General features: G+C 36.3%; 1 protein-coding gene across 18 annotated transcripts in view; it reads right to left on the reverse strand.

Annotated features, from left to right (window-relative positions):
- The window catches only part of PIK3C2G (phosphatidylinositol-4-phosphate 3-kinase catalytic subunit type 2 gamma), a 668,476-nt gene that overhangs the window by 438,929 nt on the left and 211,520 nt on the right, over positions 1-18,027 (reverse strand). For 12 of the 18 annotated variants that reach the window (XM_060413352.1, XM_060413355.1, XM_060413356.1 and 9 more), the window contains 3 exons: positions 10,798-11,559; positions 6,224-6,306; positions 388-545 (listed from right to left, as the gene is read on the reverse strand). In XM_060413352.1, coding sequence (XP_060269335.1) covers positions 388-545; positions 6,224-6,306; positions 10,798-11,478 — 922 coding nt within the window. In that variant the 5' untranslated portion in view covers positions 11,479-11,559. Of the gene's footprint in view, positions 1-387; positions 546-6,223; positions 6,320-10,797; positions 11,560-18,027 lie in introns of those variants that run through there. The other 6 variants (XM_060413357.1, XM_042247476.2, XM_060413359.1 and 3 more) reach the window with 3 other exon arrangements.

Below are 18,027 nucleotides of genomic sequence, written 5' to 3' on the forward strand. Positions count from 1 at the left end.
TGTATCAATGTCTATTCCATCTCCCATTTACTTTTGAATAAAACAGTTGTTTCTAAAGGATAAGAACAGTCATTTCCACTTACATGTAGCCTTTCTCTAGAATCTTTCTGAAATTTAGCTTTTATTTTTAATATGCTGAAAACTTGCTATACTTGCTATTTCATAGTACGAAAATAAGGTGTCCTGGGGTGAGCTATGGAGAGAGTTCCTTGAAACAATAGCTAAATAAATGTTAAAAGATTTCCAGCTGTTTTCCTGTTACTTCACTTCAGGGCAAAATACTAGCTAATACTGCTTCTCTTAATGACTTCAGACTGTGGGCTCAAGGCTAGGCAGCTCATACCAGCTTTTAGGTAGATTTTTATACTTATTTGCAAGATTGCTTACCACATGGGATAAAATGAAGTCCTTTTGTTGAGTTATCAGTAAAAATATTTATATTAAACTTAGTATTAGAAAAGAGCTTATATGGAAATGCTGTAGTCGTGCTCCAAATCTTCCCAGAATTGGAATCCATGTCAGCGGCATGATATGATTCTCTTATTCTGAAAAATATATGTAAAAAAGTACTTAGGACAAAATTTCAAGAAACTTCTTGCAGAGTTTGCAATAGAAGATTTAATATAGGAAAGTAGCCAGCAGCTGATTCGTGGTACAGTGCTGTTAGCTAGGGTAGCTTGGTAAGGATTACAGTTAAACCAAAAATAACTGTAAATGTCTGGTCTTTAAATTTTCTCTGGTGCATCTCATTTGAAGCAATTAGGAATATATTGTTCAGCAAAAACAAGAGAGGAACAGTTGCTATTGCTGCCTTCTTTCCCGCAAATGCACACACACACACTATATTGCATTCCTTTTTGTATCCCACCAGACACACACACACACACACACACACACACACACACACACACACACAATGATATATTCATTTTTGTATCCCATCATCACTAAACACAGTCCATGAACATGAAAGGGGTTCCACAAATGCTTCTAAATGCTTTATTGAGTGGAAAACTTTTTGCCAGTGCACAACTACACAGCCAGCCAAGCAGACTTGGAAAAGGAATTTTGTGACAGCATAGAAAGAAATTTCATTAGACCTGCCTGATGGCTAATGCCCGACAATTCCATGGGGGATAATACCATTTTCCAGATTTCCAAGAGAAAAGATTTTCCTTGCCTGGCCACAACTCAGTCAGTGAGAGACCGTCACAAGTCAGCCAATGGAAAGCCACTCTACTGGAAAACTCCCTTTGCCTCTGAAGGACTTCTGTAATAGCCCCTCCTAACTTCCCCTTCTCCTTTATGAAAGTTTTCCTCCCCTTTGCTTTACTGGGAGTTGCCTGTGGTTTTCCATAATTACATGACCCAAAGTGTAATTTTTTGCTTCTTCCAAATAAACCCATTTTGCTGATGAAAAAGGAATACATTGTCATTCGTAAAATATGAAAATTCACCCTGAACAACGACCATTGCTTCATTGACATTTCCTCTGAAGCTTGAACTCGTGCTTTTCTCAAGCCAGAAGTCACTCATTTATTATTTATTCACTTATTGATGGTTAAATTCTCTTGTTTGCGTCATATCGGTAAGTACAATTCTTGGCAGCTCATTTTCTTTAAAATTGGGATTTTACACAAATATTTGGATTTTGTATAAATAATTGAGCTCAGAAGTCATTTGTACATTCTGCACAATTACTTGCTGTGTCAGAGTCAGAGAACTGCAAAATAGTTTCTCCTTGGAGCCAGCGGCCTTGAGTTTGAACCCTGACTCTCTTATTCAGTAGTTTCATGGTCAGAGGCAAGTTATTTGACCATATTCTTTGTTTGCACAAATGAGGATATTTATATCTACTTTAAAGTTTTATGTGAGAAAAGGCATATAAAAGACTTTTGTAGAATGTAAAGCAATATATGCATGTTCAGTTCAGTTCAGTTCAGTCACTCAGTCGTGTCCGACTCTTTGCGACCCCATGAATCGCAGCACGCCAGGTCTCCCTGTCCATCACCAACTCCCGGAGTTCACTCAGACTCACGTCCATCGAGTCAGTGATGCCATCCAGCCATCTCATCCTCGGTCATCCCCTTCTCCTCCTGCTCCCAATCCCTCCCAGCATCAGAGTCTTTTCCAATGAGTCAACTCTTCACATGAGATGGCCAAAGTACTGGAGTTTCAGCTTTAGCATCATCCCCTCCAAAGAAATCCCAGGGCTGATCTCCTTCAGAATGGAGTGGTTGGATCTCCTTGCAGTCCAAGGGACTTCTCCAACAACACAGATCAAAAGCATCAATTCTTTGGCACTCAGCTTTCTTCACAGTCCAACTCTCACATCCATACATGACCACAGGAAAAACCATAGCCTTGACTAGATGGACCTTAGTCGGCAAAGTAATGTCTCTGCTTTTGAATATGCTATCTAGGTTGGCCATAACTTTTCTTCCAAGGAGTAAGCGTCTTTTAATTTCATGGCTGCAGTCACCATCTGCAGTGATTTTGCAGTCTCAAAAATGAAGTCTGACACTGTTTCCATTGTTTCCCCATCTATTTCCCATGAAGTGATGGGACCGGATTTCATAATCTTCGTTTTCTGAATGTTGCATGTAATGCATCATAACTATCATTATATATCATTGTAGCTGAATCTCTGTAGAGCTATATTTTTATGCCCACATGTAGAATATAACATAACATTTGTAACTAGCTATTTAAAATGCTTTTGATGATAAATATGAAACCCTGGATTATTTTTCCTTTTTTGTTAATTTTGCAGAATCCTAAACTTTCTAGTAATTTTCCTGAATGAAAATTATGCATTCTGTGTAATATATCATATATATTATATCCCTGACATTCATCCTAACAATTTATGCAGCATTAAAGTAATATAGGCTCACTGAGGTAGCTCCATCTCTGTACCCTTAAACTCTACCAAAACATCCCTTCTTTAAGGAACCTCACAAGTGGAAAAGTACATGTTCATCCAATGGGCCTGGCATGCATAAGGACCATCTTGTTTTCTGGATTCTATCCCCAAAGTTTTTGACTCAGTAGGTAAGCGGAGGATTCCTACCCCCACCCCAATTTTTTTCTCCCAGCAGTTTTCCAAATAAGTCAATATTACTACAGTTCAAGAACCACTACTTAGGATAAACATATAGGCCACTCTTCCTTCTTTTACCCTCCATCAAAGATTTGGACTCCATTTCTGAATTGAGGAGTTTGATGATCTAGCATTCAACCATATGATAAGATACTGCTCAATGTTTACATGCATGATTTAACCTTCTACCATTTTGGAGAATTAAATTTAAAATGTAAATTCATGACTCTTTTCTAAACCTTCACAGAGCATCTACTGTGGGCCCAAAACTTTTTTGTGTACTATTGCTCTGGTGACTCAGACAGTAAAGAATTCGCCTGCATTGCAGGCGAACTGGGTTTGATCCCTGGGATGGAAAATTCCCTGGAGAAGGAAACAGCTGTCCACTTCAATGTTCTGGCCTAGAGAATTCCATGGACAGAGGAGCCTGGCAGGCTACAGTCCATGGGGTTGCAAAGAGTTGGGTATAACTGAGCGACTGTGACTGTTGCTCTGTGATGGCCTTTGCCTGCAGCAGCTTAAAGCACGGTTTCAGTTCTGGGTCAGAGACTGAAGTCAGGCCATGGCAGTGAGAGCGCTGAATCCTAACCACTAGACACCCAGTGACCAGTGATCAGTGGCCAGTGGCAAGGCCCTGGCCCATCAGATGTGTAGAAGTGAATTTTTGCATAGAGATGGAAAGTAGTGAAGCAAGGAAATTGTTTATTAGGAGGAAAAGAGCACATGTGGATAGGCACATGGATGGGCTGAGAGTCATGCCCTCACAGGAGTTTGAATCCCTTTTATGGGGTGTTTCTTCCGGGTTTCCTTTGGCTATTCATCTTGCTTTACCTGGTTCAGTCTTTATTTGGTTTATCTCAGGGTCCTTCCATGGGTGTAGGCACATCTCTTAGCCAAGATGGTTCTAGCAAATGTGCTATTGAATATTGATATTACCTACTATGCCCTGACACCACCTTTCTTTTTGAGCTTCAGGGAGCCTTCCTGCACATGTGTAGTTGGGGAGATCTCTTTGACATCGAGAAGGAGGAATACGGTGTCTTTTATCTCTTAACTGGGTAGGGCTCAGCTCCTCTCTCACTCTTACCTTGGAGTATATGTCTACAGGGGACAAACTTTGTCTGCATAGCTTGGGACCTGTCTGTCTCCTGTCTCACTATGATATTTTATTGTATCATAAAACTACATTTCTTGAGATATATGGCTTAAAATATGTCATAATAGGAAACCAAATTCCACAAATTAGCCTTTTGAACGGTATGTAGCAGGAATGTTAACAGCATTTTTAGGTATGGTTATTTAAATAGTAGGAAAAAACACAAATGAAATTGGATATATAAATCCATTCTACTATGGCTTTCCAGAAAGTTTGGAGACTCTTAAGAAACTTGTCTTTCAAATTCAATTTGGTCTGTTTTTGAATGAAAGAGCTTTGGATATTTGGATATCTAAATATTTTTGCAAGTATTTGGACACCAGCACATAGTAGGTCCTCAAAAAAATTGTTGTTGAGTGAACAGTGTGTTTGTGTACAAAATAATTATGCATATATAAATTCATTTTATATGAGTACATGCCAACAAAAATTATTGCAAACAAAAAAAGTAAATGTGTAAGTGTAACCTTTGTCTTCTTTTTTACTACTTTAATATTTATTATTGTTTGGTTGTCTTTTTTTAGTACTCATGGTTACTTTGAAAGAAACTATTGAGAAAAATTCCATCTAAGAGTTTAAAAATGTACCATGAGCTACTGACAAACCATCCCATAAAATATTTTTATGTCACTATTAAGAAGGTTTCATCAAAGAATACATACTAAATTATCTTGGGGAAAAAAAGTTATGGGAGAGACTAATAAGTGTTTTTTGATGGAGCTATACCAAGTATTACCTTGTGATATGAAGAGAGCTATTTCTCATGCTTTGAGAGTAGAAATTATAACATCTTAAATTTTATTAAAGTGTCAAGTTCCTGGCAGTGCTTGTCAGATTGTTACAGTGGGTAACTTATTCTTGAAAGAATCAATATTGATATCTTTAAAGATCCTAATTTAGGAATCCAAAGTGCCATTTAAATTTTTCTTCTGTGAACTGGAGCAAGAAGTTAATTAAAGTTTGAATATGGGTTCATGGATTTGAAATGCCTTTTTTTTTTTTTTTTTTGGTATGTGTGTGCCCTTTGGTTCTTCCAGTATGGTAACAAGGTTTTTTAACTTGACCTTGCTTTTCAGTTTTCTTGCTTGTTCTTCGTTTGAATCTCTCTCATGCATGAACTAGTTAGTAGGCATTCAGGTAGCTTTTTAACATAATGGCTAAATCAGTGGTTCAAATCTTTAATCCCAAATGATCATTCAGCAGGCAGCAGCTATAGGTGATAAATATGTTTACTTATATGTATATTTATTACACTTAAAACAGCCAAAAAATATAAAAATCAAGATAATTAAAATGAAAATGCACTAATTTTTCAAAAATTTCAGAAATCTGAGCAAAAGAAGAAATGGCATTATATAAATTTTCATTGATTAATGAGAGATTGGTCTTTAAAAAGGAGGCATCTACGTTTATAAGTTCTTTATTTAGGTTAGCAAAAAGGGGATCTGCGATTTCTTGTTAATATCCCTTAGTGATCAAATTTGTTTTTCAGTGGACAAACACCCATGCATTTATTCAGCAGTCTGGCAGACCATTCAGGGTAAGATTGAGTTATTAAGCAGAAGGTATTCTCATTGTTCTAAATAGTACATTCCAGGTAAGAAGGATAAATTCATGCTAGTTTGGGACAGAGCCACAGAAGTCAGTCACTTATGTGCTAGTTAAATGAGAAGTTAATTTACTGCAAACCAAGCTATTAGCAAACAGCATGAGCAAGCCCAAAGTTATAAAACTTTCATCTTTAGCAGATTTTCAGGGGAATTTTTTATTTTACTGTAAACAATGAAACAATACCAGAAGTTGATTAATGAACTACTGTGTAATAAATTTATCCATTTAACTATGTTTAAAATTATAGAGCTTTAACATTCTATATGCAAGATTAGTCAGTTCAGGGATGTTAAGATAGACAAATTCATGCACGTTCTAGAAATATCAAAGTTGAATGAAATAGCAGCACTCACTTTTTTACTTTGTTGCAAAAGGATGCCAAACTCATATTACTGCCTTGAGCTACTTCAACCAGCTGAATGGAACAACCTGTCAGCTTAAAATAAAAACTGTTAAAATAGTTTAGTGTGGAGAAAAGGTAAATACAATTCTAAAATTTTTATTTTGTTTTAAAAAGCCATTCTTCTTTTAATAATATTTTTAAAACTTTACTGAAAAAATACAAATGGAAAAATATATAAATCTGAAATATATTTATATTTGAACTTTGAGGAATATATGCAACTGTGAATATTAATATCCAATCAAAATACACATTTCTATCACTTTAGAAAGTTCCCCCATATCGCCTTCTCTCAGTCTCAACATCTTTTTGGTAACTGTTAATTCACATTTCTGTCACCATATGCTCTTGTGTTTCTGTCTTCTTTCATTTAAATCATACATTTTTAAAAATTTATGCTGTCATACATTATCAATGTTTTATCTTTTTTATTGCCTATTAGTTGTATTTGAGGTAGCGTCGGACACGACCTCACTTTCACTTTCACTTTTCACTTTCATGCATTGGAGAAGGAAATGGCAACCCACTCCAGTGTTCTTGCCTGGAGAATCCCAGGGATGGCGGAGCCTGGTCAGCTGCTGTCTATGGGGTCGCACAGAGTCAGACACGACTGAAGTGACTTAGCAGCAGCAGCAGCAGTCTTTTTCATTACTATTCCACAGTTTGTTTACCCATTTTCTTTTTGATGGACAGGTGTGTTGTTTGTAGTTTTGGAGTATTGTAAAGAGAAATATTAATTTTCATATGCAAGTGTTTTTTGGACATGTGTTCCACTTCTTGTGAATAAGTGTATAAATGACTCAGTCAGAGGGTAGGTATATGATTAACTTTAAAAGAAAAATCTTTGCTTTATGTATTTTGAAGCTGTTACTACATACATATGCATTTAAATTTATTATACCTTCCTGATTGACTCTTTTATTATTATGAAATGACCCTTTTCTTTCTCTAGTAATATCTTGCCTTGAACTGTACTTTTTCTGATATTTGTAATGACACAAGGCTTTGTTTTGCTGGTTGAATGTTAAATATTTTGATTTTTTTTACTTTCAAACTATCTGCCTATGCTTTTCAAATTTGACTCTTGTAAATAATCCTTGTCTTTCTTATCTAGTTTGGAATGGATTTAGTATATTTCTGGATGTGGTTGGGTCTAAGACTGCCATGTTCACATATACTTCTTTCTATTCATTTCTTCTATTTTGTTTTGTTCTTCTATTTCTCCTTCCCTGACTTTTTCAATCTATTTGATTTTTCTCCTGTTTCATTTAATTCCTCTGATGGATTTTTAGTTTTTCTTTCTTTCTTTTTTTTTTTTTTTTCACTGTTCCTATAGTGGTTATACTAGCTTAGAAATTAAAATATGCATCCTAAATATTTCACAGTTTACATGGAGTTAATACTGTACTACTGCATTTAAAATATAAGAACTTTCAAGAGCAAATAACATTTACCCCCTTCATCTTTTATGCTCTTGTTGTCTTTTACTTTTTGTTTACATATACAGTAATTCTCATAATGAAATACTATTTTTTTTTGCTTTATACAGCTGTCTTTCAAAAAAATAAGATTAAAGTAGTTTTTCTGATTTACTAACATATTTACCATTTGTTCTGTTCTTTTCTAGATTCCATCTGATATAATTTTCTTTGCATATAAAGAACTTTGGTGTTTTTTTGTGTGTATGTGAACTAAGTTTTTTCTACATTTGTTTATATGATAATATTTTTATTTCATTTAAAATTTCAAGCATGTACTCAATGTGTATAGAAGTATGAATTCTTTTCTCTTGTTTAAATAAAACTTTCAAAATGCCATTCCATTGTCATTTGGCTTCCATTGTTTCTGATAAGATAATACTTTAATTCAAAATGTTTCATTGCATGACATATTTTTTCCCCCCTCTCTGCTGCCTTTTATGATCTTTTCAAATTTGGTCTTTATATGTTCTAGTATAATTTGTCTACATGTGGTTGTCTTTGCATTTATAGTTTGAGATGTATTGATTTTATTATATCTGTAATTTAATATTTTGTACTCAATTTGATAAAATTCAGGGTATTATTTCTTGAAATGAATTTTTCCATCTTTCCTCTCCTGTTAGCTTTCCAAATTATCCATATGTTAAACTGTTTATCTCATAAGTTTCTTAGTCCTGCTTACTTTTATAAAGTTCTTTTATTTTCTCCTTTTTAGTTTGGATAATTTCTATTATTTTTCTTTCAAGTATTGTTTTTTCCCTCTATCATCCTTTATCTGTTTTTAAGCATACCCACTGACTTTTTCTTTGCAGGTATAATTTTAATACTAAATTTTCCATTAGTCTTTGTTTTTTCATAGTTTCTTGTTTCCTCCTCAGATTCCTTATTTGTCTTTCATTATGTTCACATTTACTTCATCTACTTGAACATCCTTTTAATAACTTCCTTCGATTCACTGTCTGTTAATTCCAACATCTGTTCCATCTCAGAATCTATTCACTGAGTTATTTTCTTGATTATGGTTCAGAATTCCCTATTCTTTACACATCTTATGCATTTGCTATTAAATATTGGATATTGTAGATGACACATTAGGAATTGTTTCTACAAACTACAGTTTTTCTCTTGCAGGCAGTTGAAATCCTTTTGGTCTTGTCTGCCTTGATTTTATTTTTTTGGGAGGCCACATCTAATTTGATATGTAGAGCATTTACTATAGAGCACAACTTTTGCTCTTAAGAGATAGTTTTGTGTGATCTCAATCAAATACCAGAAATGTTCTGCTCAGTCTTCTCTTGCTGGATCAGAACTTGTGGCCTGCGTAACTTCTATTTGTGTGTGGTGAATACGATCTCTTGGCCAACAATCTGCAGTATAAATCCCATCCACCGCATAGCTCCTTCTGTGGTCTGCTCTGCAAATCACAGCGTCCTTTGCAGCCTAGAACTGCAGTCTCTGCCTCCTCAGTTTAGTGACGTTGTTGTCGTTCAGTCGCTCAGTTGTGTCCAGCTCTTTGTGACCCCATGGACTGCAGGCTTTTCTGTCCTATCTTCTGGAGTTTGCTTAAACTCATGTCCATTGAGTTGGTGATACCATCCAACCATCTCATCCTCTGTCATCCCCTTCTCCTCCTGCCCTTAATCTTTCCCAGCATCAGGGTCTTTAGCCATGAATTGGCTCTCTGCATGAGGTGGCCAAAGTATTGGAGCTTCAGTTTCAGCGTCAGTTCTTCCAGTGAATATTCAGGATGGTTTCCTTTATGATTGACTGATTTGATCTCTTGCTGTCCAAGTGAATCTCAAGAGTTTTCTCCAACACCACAGTTTGAAAACATCAGTTCTTTGGCGCTCAGCCTTCTTTAGGTACTGTGGCTCAAATTAGGCTGCACTAGCCTACCTAGCACCAGGAAGAATCCCTGCAGAAACCAGAATGACCATAACAACCCTTGGGTGTTTCTCTTCTCTCAAGGATCACTGTCTCGACTGATTCTTCAGTCTGGAAAGCAGTAGTTTCACGTATTTTGTCTAATTTTATAGTTGTTTTCAGTGGTGAGAGAAAGTTTAGTACTTGTTACACCATCATGATCAGAAGCAGAGGTTCCTAAAATTCATCCACTTTTAATTCAAATCCCTTGAGGTGTTATTTCTTCTGCAAGTGCCTCAGACACAGTTGTGTCTTCTCTAATGAACTCATCCTCTGTGTTATTTTACTGCGTTGCCATTATTCATTTGCATGTAAATTTGAACAATATGCTATTCCTAAAATCAGGTATCATGCATTTTTCTTCTTTGTTATTTGTTATGCCTAGTATGTCATATATAACTTAAGAATAATGATAAAGAGTTGTCAAATAAATGAAGAATCCTTTTGTCTAACCCTGAATATTACAGCTGAAATAATGTTTCTTCTTTTTATTGTTTACTTCTGGTTTCCCTTGTGTCTAGATTATGTATAGCAGAGAAATGTTCAAATATTATGCAAGAAGCTTTGTGGTTACTAAAATGATTGGAAAACTACTAATGAACCCATCAGGATGAATTGCACAATGATTACTTAATTTCCTACTCTTGAAATGTTCCCAATAGATGGTGCCTGCCAACAGGGTAATTTAGAAGCCTCTGAGTAAAGGGCCATTTTTCCTATCAATAATATGATGTTTTAATTCATGGTAATGTAACTCAAAATATAAATGTAATGAAATGCATTTGTGTTTCTGTGTGTGCATAATAACACAATAAGAATGAAAAATACAATCATATAAAACTCCAACTATGATATTTTTTATCTAATAAAATGTAAATACTGTACCACACTATTTAATTTTGATGAAACAAGAACTTTAAAAATATTATAAAAACTCTTTCTTTAGAAAAAATCATTAACTCATGAAAATGGAATTTGTGAATAATAGGCATTTTTTTAAAAGTAGTAGTAATACATTCCCCTACTGAATATTAGTTACTCTTGTTACCAAATTCACCCAGCACATTATTGATTGATTCTTTCAGATTCGTATTTTTAGGTTGAAAAATATGGTACATACCTCTGTGTTCTTTGGGAGTGTGCTTTCCCATGTCCTAGGTAGAGAAGAACCTTTAAAGGGCATCAGAGAAGACTCTACAATGTTCATATTTCTACTGCTTTTATTTTCTTCTTTTGGCATCAAGTTAGTTGACAAGAATGGGTATATAGGAAGAACGCTGCTTTCAAATCCTATAAGATAGTTATGATTTTCATTTTCCAGTTGATTCTGTGAATTAGTTTTATCCAGACTGGTAGATAATAGAGGCAAAATATTGAATCCGTAATCATCAGCATCATGGTATTTTCCTATGGGATTTCCCCAAGAGCTTCCTTTATTGATGTTTTGAGGATTTGGTAGCACAGAATGCCTACTAAAACCAATTACTGGCATTTCACTAACTTGGTGACAGGAGAGTTCTGAGCTTTTAAAAGTGAATTCATTCAAGGATGTTTGGTGTGTTTCATCTAATGAATGTTTTCTTGAGTCCCAGTGGGGTGCACTGGGCAGAAAAAAGGCATTTTCTTCAATTTCTCTCTGACAGAGTGGGATTTTGTTACTGATCTCATCTACTACATTATCAAAACCCAGACTGACTGTGCTAGGAAAAAGAGGTTGATTCAAGGAGGAGAATTCTTGGTGCTCCTGCTGCTTTTCATGTGATTCACTGGAATTTAGATCTGTTTTCCAGTAATATGCCATTCTTTATTTTATGTAACTGAGAGGGTTGACTCAGGTCCAAATATCTCTTCAATGATATTATAAAAGATGATAAAAATTTTCCTAGACAAATGATAAAAGGAAATTTAAAAATGTGATTAATTAGAAATAAGAGAGCTTTCAAGAAAGAAACATGTTGAATAAATACAGACAATTGTTTTGAAGTTTCCCCATAGCAAATGAGATAAACCCATGAGTTATATAAAAATCCATCAGAGCTCACATAATTAAAGTCCAAGGGGGAGTACTGACTTCAGAGACATGCATGAAACTCCTGTAGTAGAAAACTAAGTCCACTTTAGTCATGATGGTGATTTCATGAATGAAAGCCGGTATTCTCCTTTGGACTCCTTTTCTACTGAAAACCCACTGGCCCATAGCAGCATTATCTCCTTCTATATTTAATCATCTATCAGCATGCTGGGCTTCCCTGGTGGCTCAGAGGGTAAAGCATCTGCCTGCAATGCAGGAGACCTGGGTTCGATCCCTGGACCAGGAAGATCCCCTGGAGAAGGAAATGGCAATCTACTCCAGTACTCTTGCCTGGAAAATCCCATGGACAGAGAAGCCTTGCAGACTACAGTCCATGGGATCCCAAAGAGTTGGACACGACTGAGCGACTTCACTTTCACTTTATCAGCATGCTAGTATGCTAAAGTATATTAACAGTCTCTTCATGATCAGCAGTGATTCCATTCCTAGATACAGTCTTAACTTTTTTCAGCCCTCCATAACCAGTCATCTTGTAGGTTGGCTAGACCCTTTCATATCCTCCCCAAAACTTCTTTAAATAATTGCAAACTTCTCTCATCACTTCTCCAAAGCAACTTTCATTAAGTTCACTGATGAGAAAATTCAACTGATGTTTATCAATCTCTATTTTAACTTACCTCTCTGCAAAACTTAAACCCTTTTGTTCACTGTACTTATTTAAAATTTTCGTGTTGTGTCCTACATTGACTCTCTGTGACACTGTACTCTCTGAGTTCAGTGTTAGCTCTTTCTCAAGAATCCTCTGCCATATCGTTCATTACCTACTGGACCCCTTGTCAGAACTTTTCTTCTCATCCATTTTCTGTGTGTAACTTATTTCATACCTCCTATGGCTTAAATTACCATCTACATATCAATAACCCTAACACAGGACCATTCTTATTATTGTCTCCACTTGGAATTTTTTTTAACCTCTAAGAGAAAGTCCAAAACCTAAATCAAAATTCACCCAAAAATCTGCTTTTATTCCAGTGTCTTCTGTGACAGAAAATGGCCCAACAATTCACTCAGTTTCTTAGACCAGAAAAAAAGGGTTTTATCTTTGAGTCTTCCCACACCTTAATTCTTCTATCTCCGGTAAGTCACCAGTTCCTATAGAAGATCTTGCTTCCTTTTTTGTCTACCACTGTCACAATCCTAGTCTAAAATTTTCTAATCCTCTCATCTGCATTGTTGCAGCTTCTCTGAAACTGCTTCCACATTTTCTACAATTCATTCTTGAGTCTTGTAATCCATTTTTTATGTTATACTGTTATATTTAATAGACTAACCATATATCACCTTTGTATATAACAGTGGTTCCTACTGTCTCGGGGTAACATGTATAAATGTTATATATGTAACATTTTTCTGTCCCATTAAATCATTAGGCCATGTTAGTCTTTTCACTTATAACTCAGTACTTAGTGCTTTGCTTCACTCGGAGTAGTTGCTCATTTGCATTTATTGATCAAATGATTTAAATGTTGGAAAAATTATAGTTGAATTGTAAGAAAATGACACTCAAAAGTATTTCTGTAATTTTGTGGATTCATTTGGAGGAGGAGGTGGCAATCCACTCCAGTGTTCTTGCCTGGAGAGTCCCATGGACAGCAGAGCTGGACAGGCTATGGTCGATGAGGGTCGCAAAGGGTTGGACATGACTGACTGAGTGACTAAACAACAACAACAACAATGTGGATTTATTAATTGCCTTAACAATTATATGTGTGTTAAAGGACAAAAAAACCCATTTTAAATGGTGATTATAATAGTCATTACCTATCAAATACCATTTTCTATCAATGTGTTTTGCAATGGCAAATGATTTTTATTATATTGGCACTAAGGGTCTACTTGAAACTCACAACCACCTGAGACATAAACAAGTTAGATTTATTATGTTTCACTCAAGAAATTGTACTGATTCAAGAAAGATTTTCAGGAGATATAAGTAAAATGGAACTTCAGAAGATATAAATAAAATGTGTATAGAAGGATATGTGAAATAGAAAATTAATCTATACAATTTATTCCAAACTATTCAAATTGATGGGTCATACAGATACATTATCTAGCCATAATCCATTTTGCAGAAATTGACATTTTTTTCATTTCCATAGTAGTAGTTAGAGGTATGTTTCATTAAAGCAACTTATACACTAACAAAAGCAGAATATTAAGAAGAGGTGGCAAGAATACACAGAAGAACTGTACAAAAAAGATCTTCACAACCCAGATAATCACAATGGTGTGATCATTCACCTAGAGCCAGACATCCTGGAATGTGAAGTCAAGTGGGCCTTAGGAAACATCACTATGAACAAAGCTAGTGGAGGAGATGGAATTCCAGTTGAGCTATTTCAAATCCTGAAAGATGATGCTGTGAAAGTGCTGCACTCAATAGGCCTGCAAATTTGGAAAACTCAGCAGTGGCCACAGGACTGGAAAAGGTCAGTTTCCATTCCAATCCCAAAGAAAGGCAATGCCAAAGAATGCTCAAACTACCACACAATGGCACTCATCTCACACGCTAGTAAAGTAATGCTCAAAATTCTCCAAGCTAGGCTTCAACAGTACATGAACTGTGAACTTCCAGATGTTCAAGCTGGATTTGGAAAAGGTGGAGGAACCAGAGATCAAATTGCCAACATCCGCTGGATCATTGAAAAAGCAAGAGAGTTCCAGAAAAATATCTACTTCTACTTTATTGACTATGCCAAAGTCTTTGACTGTGTGGATCACAACAAACTCTGGAAAATTCTTAAAGAAATGGGAATACCAGACCACCTGACCTGCCTCCTGAGAAATCTGTATGCAGGTCAGGAAGCAACAATTAGAACTAGACATGGAACAGCAGACTGGTTCCAAATAGCGAAAGGAGTATGTCAAGGCTGTATATTGTCATCCTGCTTATTTAACTTCTATGCGGAGTACAGCATGAGAAACACTGGGCTGGATGAAGCACAAGCTAGAATCAAGATAACTGGGAGAAATATCAATACCCTCAGTTATGCAGATGACACCACTGTTATGGCAGAAAGTGAAGAACTAAAGAGCCTCTTGATGAAAGTGAAAGAGGAAAGTGTTGGCTTAAAACCCAACATGCAGAAAACTAAGATCATGGCATCTGGTCCCATAACTTCATGGCGAATAGATGGAGAAACAGTGGAAACAGTGTCAGACTTTATTTTAGGGGGCTCCAAAATCACTGCAGATGGTGATTGCAGCCATGAAATTAAAAGACGCTTACTCCTTGGAAGAAAAGTCATGACCAACCTAGGCAGCATATTGAAAAGCAGAGACATAACTTTGCCAACAACATCCATCTAGTCAATGTTATGGTTTTTCCTTTAGTCATGTATGGATGTGAGAGTTGGACTATAAAGAAAGCTGAGCATCAAAGAATTGATGCTTTTGCACCGTTGTGTTGAAGAAGACTCGAGAGTCCCTTGGACTGCCAAGGAGATCCAACCAGTCCATCGTAAGGGAAATCAGTCCTGAATATTCACTGGAAGGACTGATGCTGAAGCGGGAGTTGGCGATGGACAGGGAGATCTGGTGTGCTGCAATCCATGGGGCTGCAAAGAGTCAGACACAACTGCGTGATTGAGCTGAACTGAACTGTTAACACTTTCTTCTGTCTCTGTCATGGAAGTCAGAATTTTCCAGCAAGTGTCGCTTTTTGCTGACAACCGTAGTTGATATCCTGTTCTAGTCTTCTGTAGTCTAGCCTGCTGTGTCTTGTCTTAGCTTAAATATGGTCAATATGGCTATCTCATGTTGACTTTTTAAATTTTGGGGTATTTCAAATGAACTGAGTGTTTTTTAATTATTTTCAATTTTTTCTAGAGCCACAGGGGAAGGCTTTAAATGAAGTATCAGCGGGATAATGATGAAATTAAAGATTCAGGTAAGCTGTACCACCTGGTTGTTATTAATGATAATGATTTTGAACATCTTTTGAGCACCACTCTAACACAGTACTCAGTAGACTGCTTTGTTTACATGGATTAACATATCCTCTCAACCTGTGATGCTATTGCTGCCATCTAACAAATGAGAAAACTGAAGCACAGAAAGGTGAATAAACTTACCCAGTGTCTAAGAGTTTGTGTTCATAGATTTGTTTTAAATGGGAATTTTAAAAAAAGCAAGTGAGTGATAATTCCATACTAGTATAACATCTAGAGCATGCCAGAATTTAGGCACTGAAAAACAGCATTAACTTAATTGAAACTATCTTTGCTGAAAAGAGTTGGAAATGTAAACATTTTTATTAATAATAATATTTTCCATCCATTTCTCACAGCACTGAAACTTGGAATGAGTGAGAAGCCCTCTTTGAAAAAAATCTCATTATAGTGAGATAAAGGAGAATGATAAATACTTATTCATATTGGAAATGTAATAAAACAGACACCATATCCAGATCCACTTTTATAATATTAAATTTGGTGATTTTAAGAAATTCCTAATAATTTTATGTCTCTTCTTTACCATTACAGTTCAGAAGATAGACTATATCTTAGTTTAAAAATAAATAAAAATGTGATTGAGTGCCAGCTAGTAAATATATGCAGTCTGCATTAGGAAGTAATGCATAAAATAACTAAAAGTCATATACTTTGACTTTGTGGCAGAATTATACATACTATGTGCTAGCATGCATGCTCAATTGCTCAGTCATGTCCAATTCATTGCAACCCTATGGACTGTAGCCTGCCAGACTCCTCTATCCATTTGATTTCTGAGGCCAGAGTACTGGAGTGGATTGCCATTTCTTATTCCAGGGGATCTTTCTGGCCCAGGGATCAAATCCTCACCTCCTTGTTAGCAGGTGGATTCTTTATCACTGCGCCACCTGGGAAGCTCTACCATATATATACTACATGGCATCAAATATGTCATAATAGGGATGACATGGCTGTTGGTTCCTGATTTAAATTACACTCTGTCGAATTATAGGAAAAAGCTCTGTGGTAGGCAAAATAATGCCCCCCTTCTCCAGTATTCCCATTCTTAATCCCTGGAACATGTGGATATGTTAGGTTACATGATGAAGAAGAATCAAGGCTCTGAATGGAGTTAAGTTTCCTAGTCATCTGACCTTAAATTAGGAAATTACCTGAATAGGATCAGTACAATCACAAGAGGGCTTACCACTTGGCGCAGTGGTAAAGAATCTGCCTGCCAATGCAGGAGACCCAGGTTCAATCCATGGATCGGGAAGATTCCCTGGAGGAGGAAATGGCAACCCACTCCCATATTCTTGCCTGGGAAATCCCATGGATAGAGAAGTCTGGTGGGCTACAGTCCACGGGGTTGCAAAGAGTCAGACATGACTGAGGGACTGAGCGTGCACACACACACACACACACTCACACACACACACGTACAATCACAAGGATACTTAAAGGAAGAAGAGGTCAGAGTGATACTCCGGAAAGACTCAACCTGATTTTATTGGCTTTGAAGATGGAGTAAGGGGTCCGTGAACAAAGCAATGTGAGCAGCCTCTAGAAGCTAGAAAGGGGAAGGGAATGGATTTCCCCCAGATGCCTCCAGAAGGGAGCACATCCCTTATAACACCTTGATTTTTGCACAGTGATACTTGCGTTGTATTTCCAAACTATAAAATTGTATGATAATAATTTGTGCGATTTTAAGTCACTTAAGTTTGTGATCATTTGTTACACTGGCAACAGAAAATCGATACAACATGAAAACTGGAATGTGATTAATGAATGGACTTGAAGAAAGATAGCAGACCGCACAAAAATGTTTCCCCAGTCTTTGCTGGTAAGTCCAGCTAAATTCAAACAAGGAAGTTCAAAAGTGTTCATAATGACAAATTAATATTCTTCAATAGCTTATAACTTTCTATTTGGTTTGACTTTCAAGAGATCTGTTTTTATTGAAGATTAAATGCTCAGTTGCCCTCAAAGAACAAGTAGAGACAAAACCTGGGTACCTCTCAGAGAAAGGGCAGCCCCTGCCAGCAGCTTCCACTCTGTAAATCTCCTAAGATGCCAATATCATCCAAATAGCCCCAGTGTTCAGAATGGGAACAAAAAAATGTTTATTTTACAAAAGAACAAAGAACCTTTCTGCAAATTGTCTGTTCTTGATCCAAAAAGTTCTGGCTGCATTACTGAATCACTGTATCTGCAGGGACAAGATGAGAAGAGGGTGAAGGGTATAAATTATGAGATTGAAGAAACATGATTTTTCTTTCAGATAGCAAGTTGTAACGTGTTGAAAATTTAGCAGTTTTTA

The sequence above is a fragment of the Ovis aries genome, chromosome 3 (genome assembly GCF_016772045.2).
Source record: "Ovis aries strain OAR_USU_Benz2616 breed Rambouillet chromosome 3, ARS-UI_Ramb_v3.0, whole genome shotgun sequence".
In the NCBI taxonomy this organism is placed as follows: domain Eukaryota; kingdom Metazoa; phylum Chordata; class Mammalia; order Artiodactyla; family Bovidae; genus Ovis; species Ovis aries.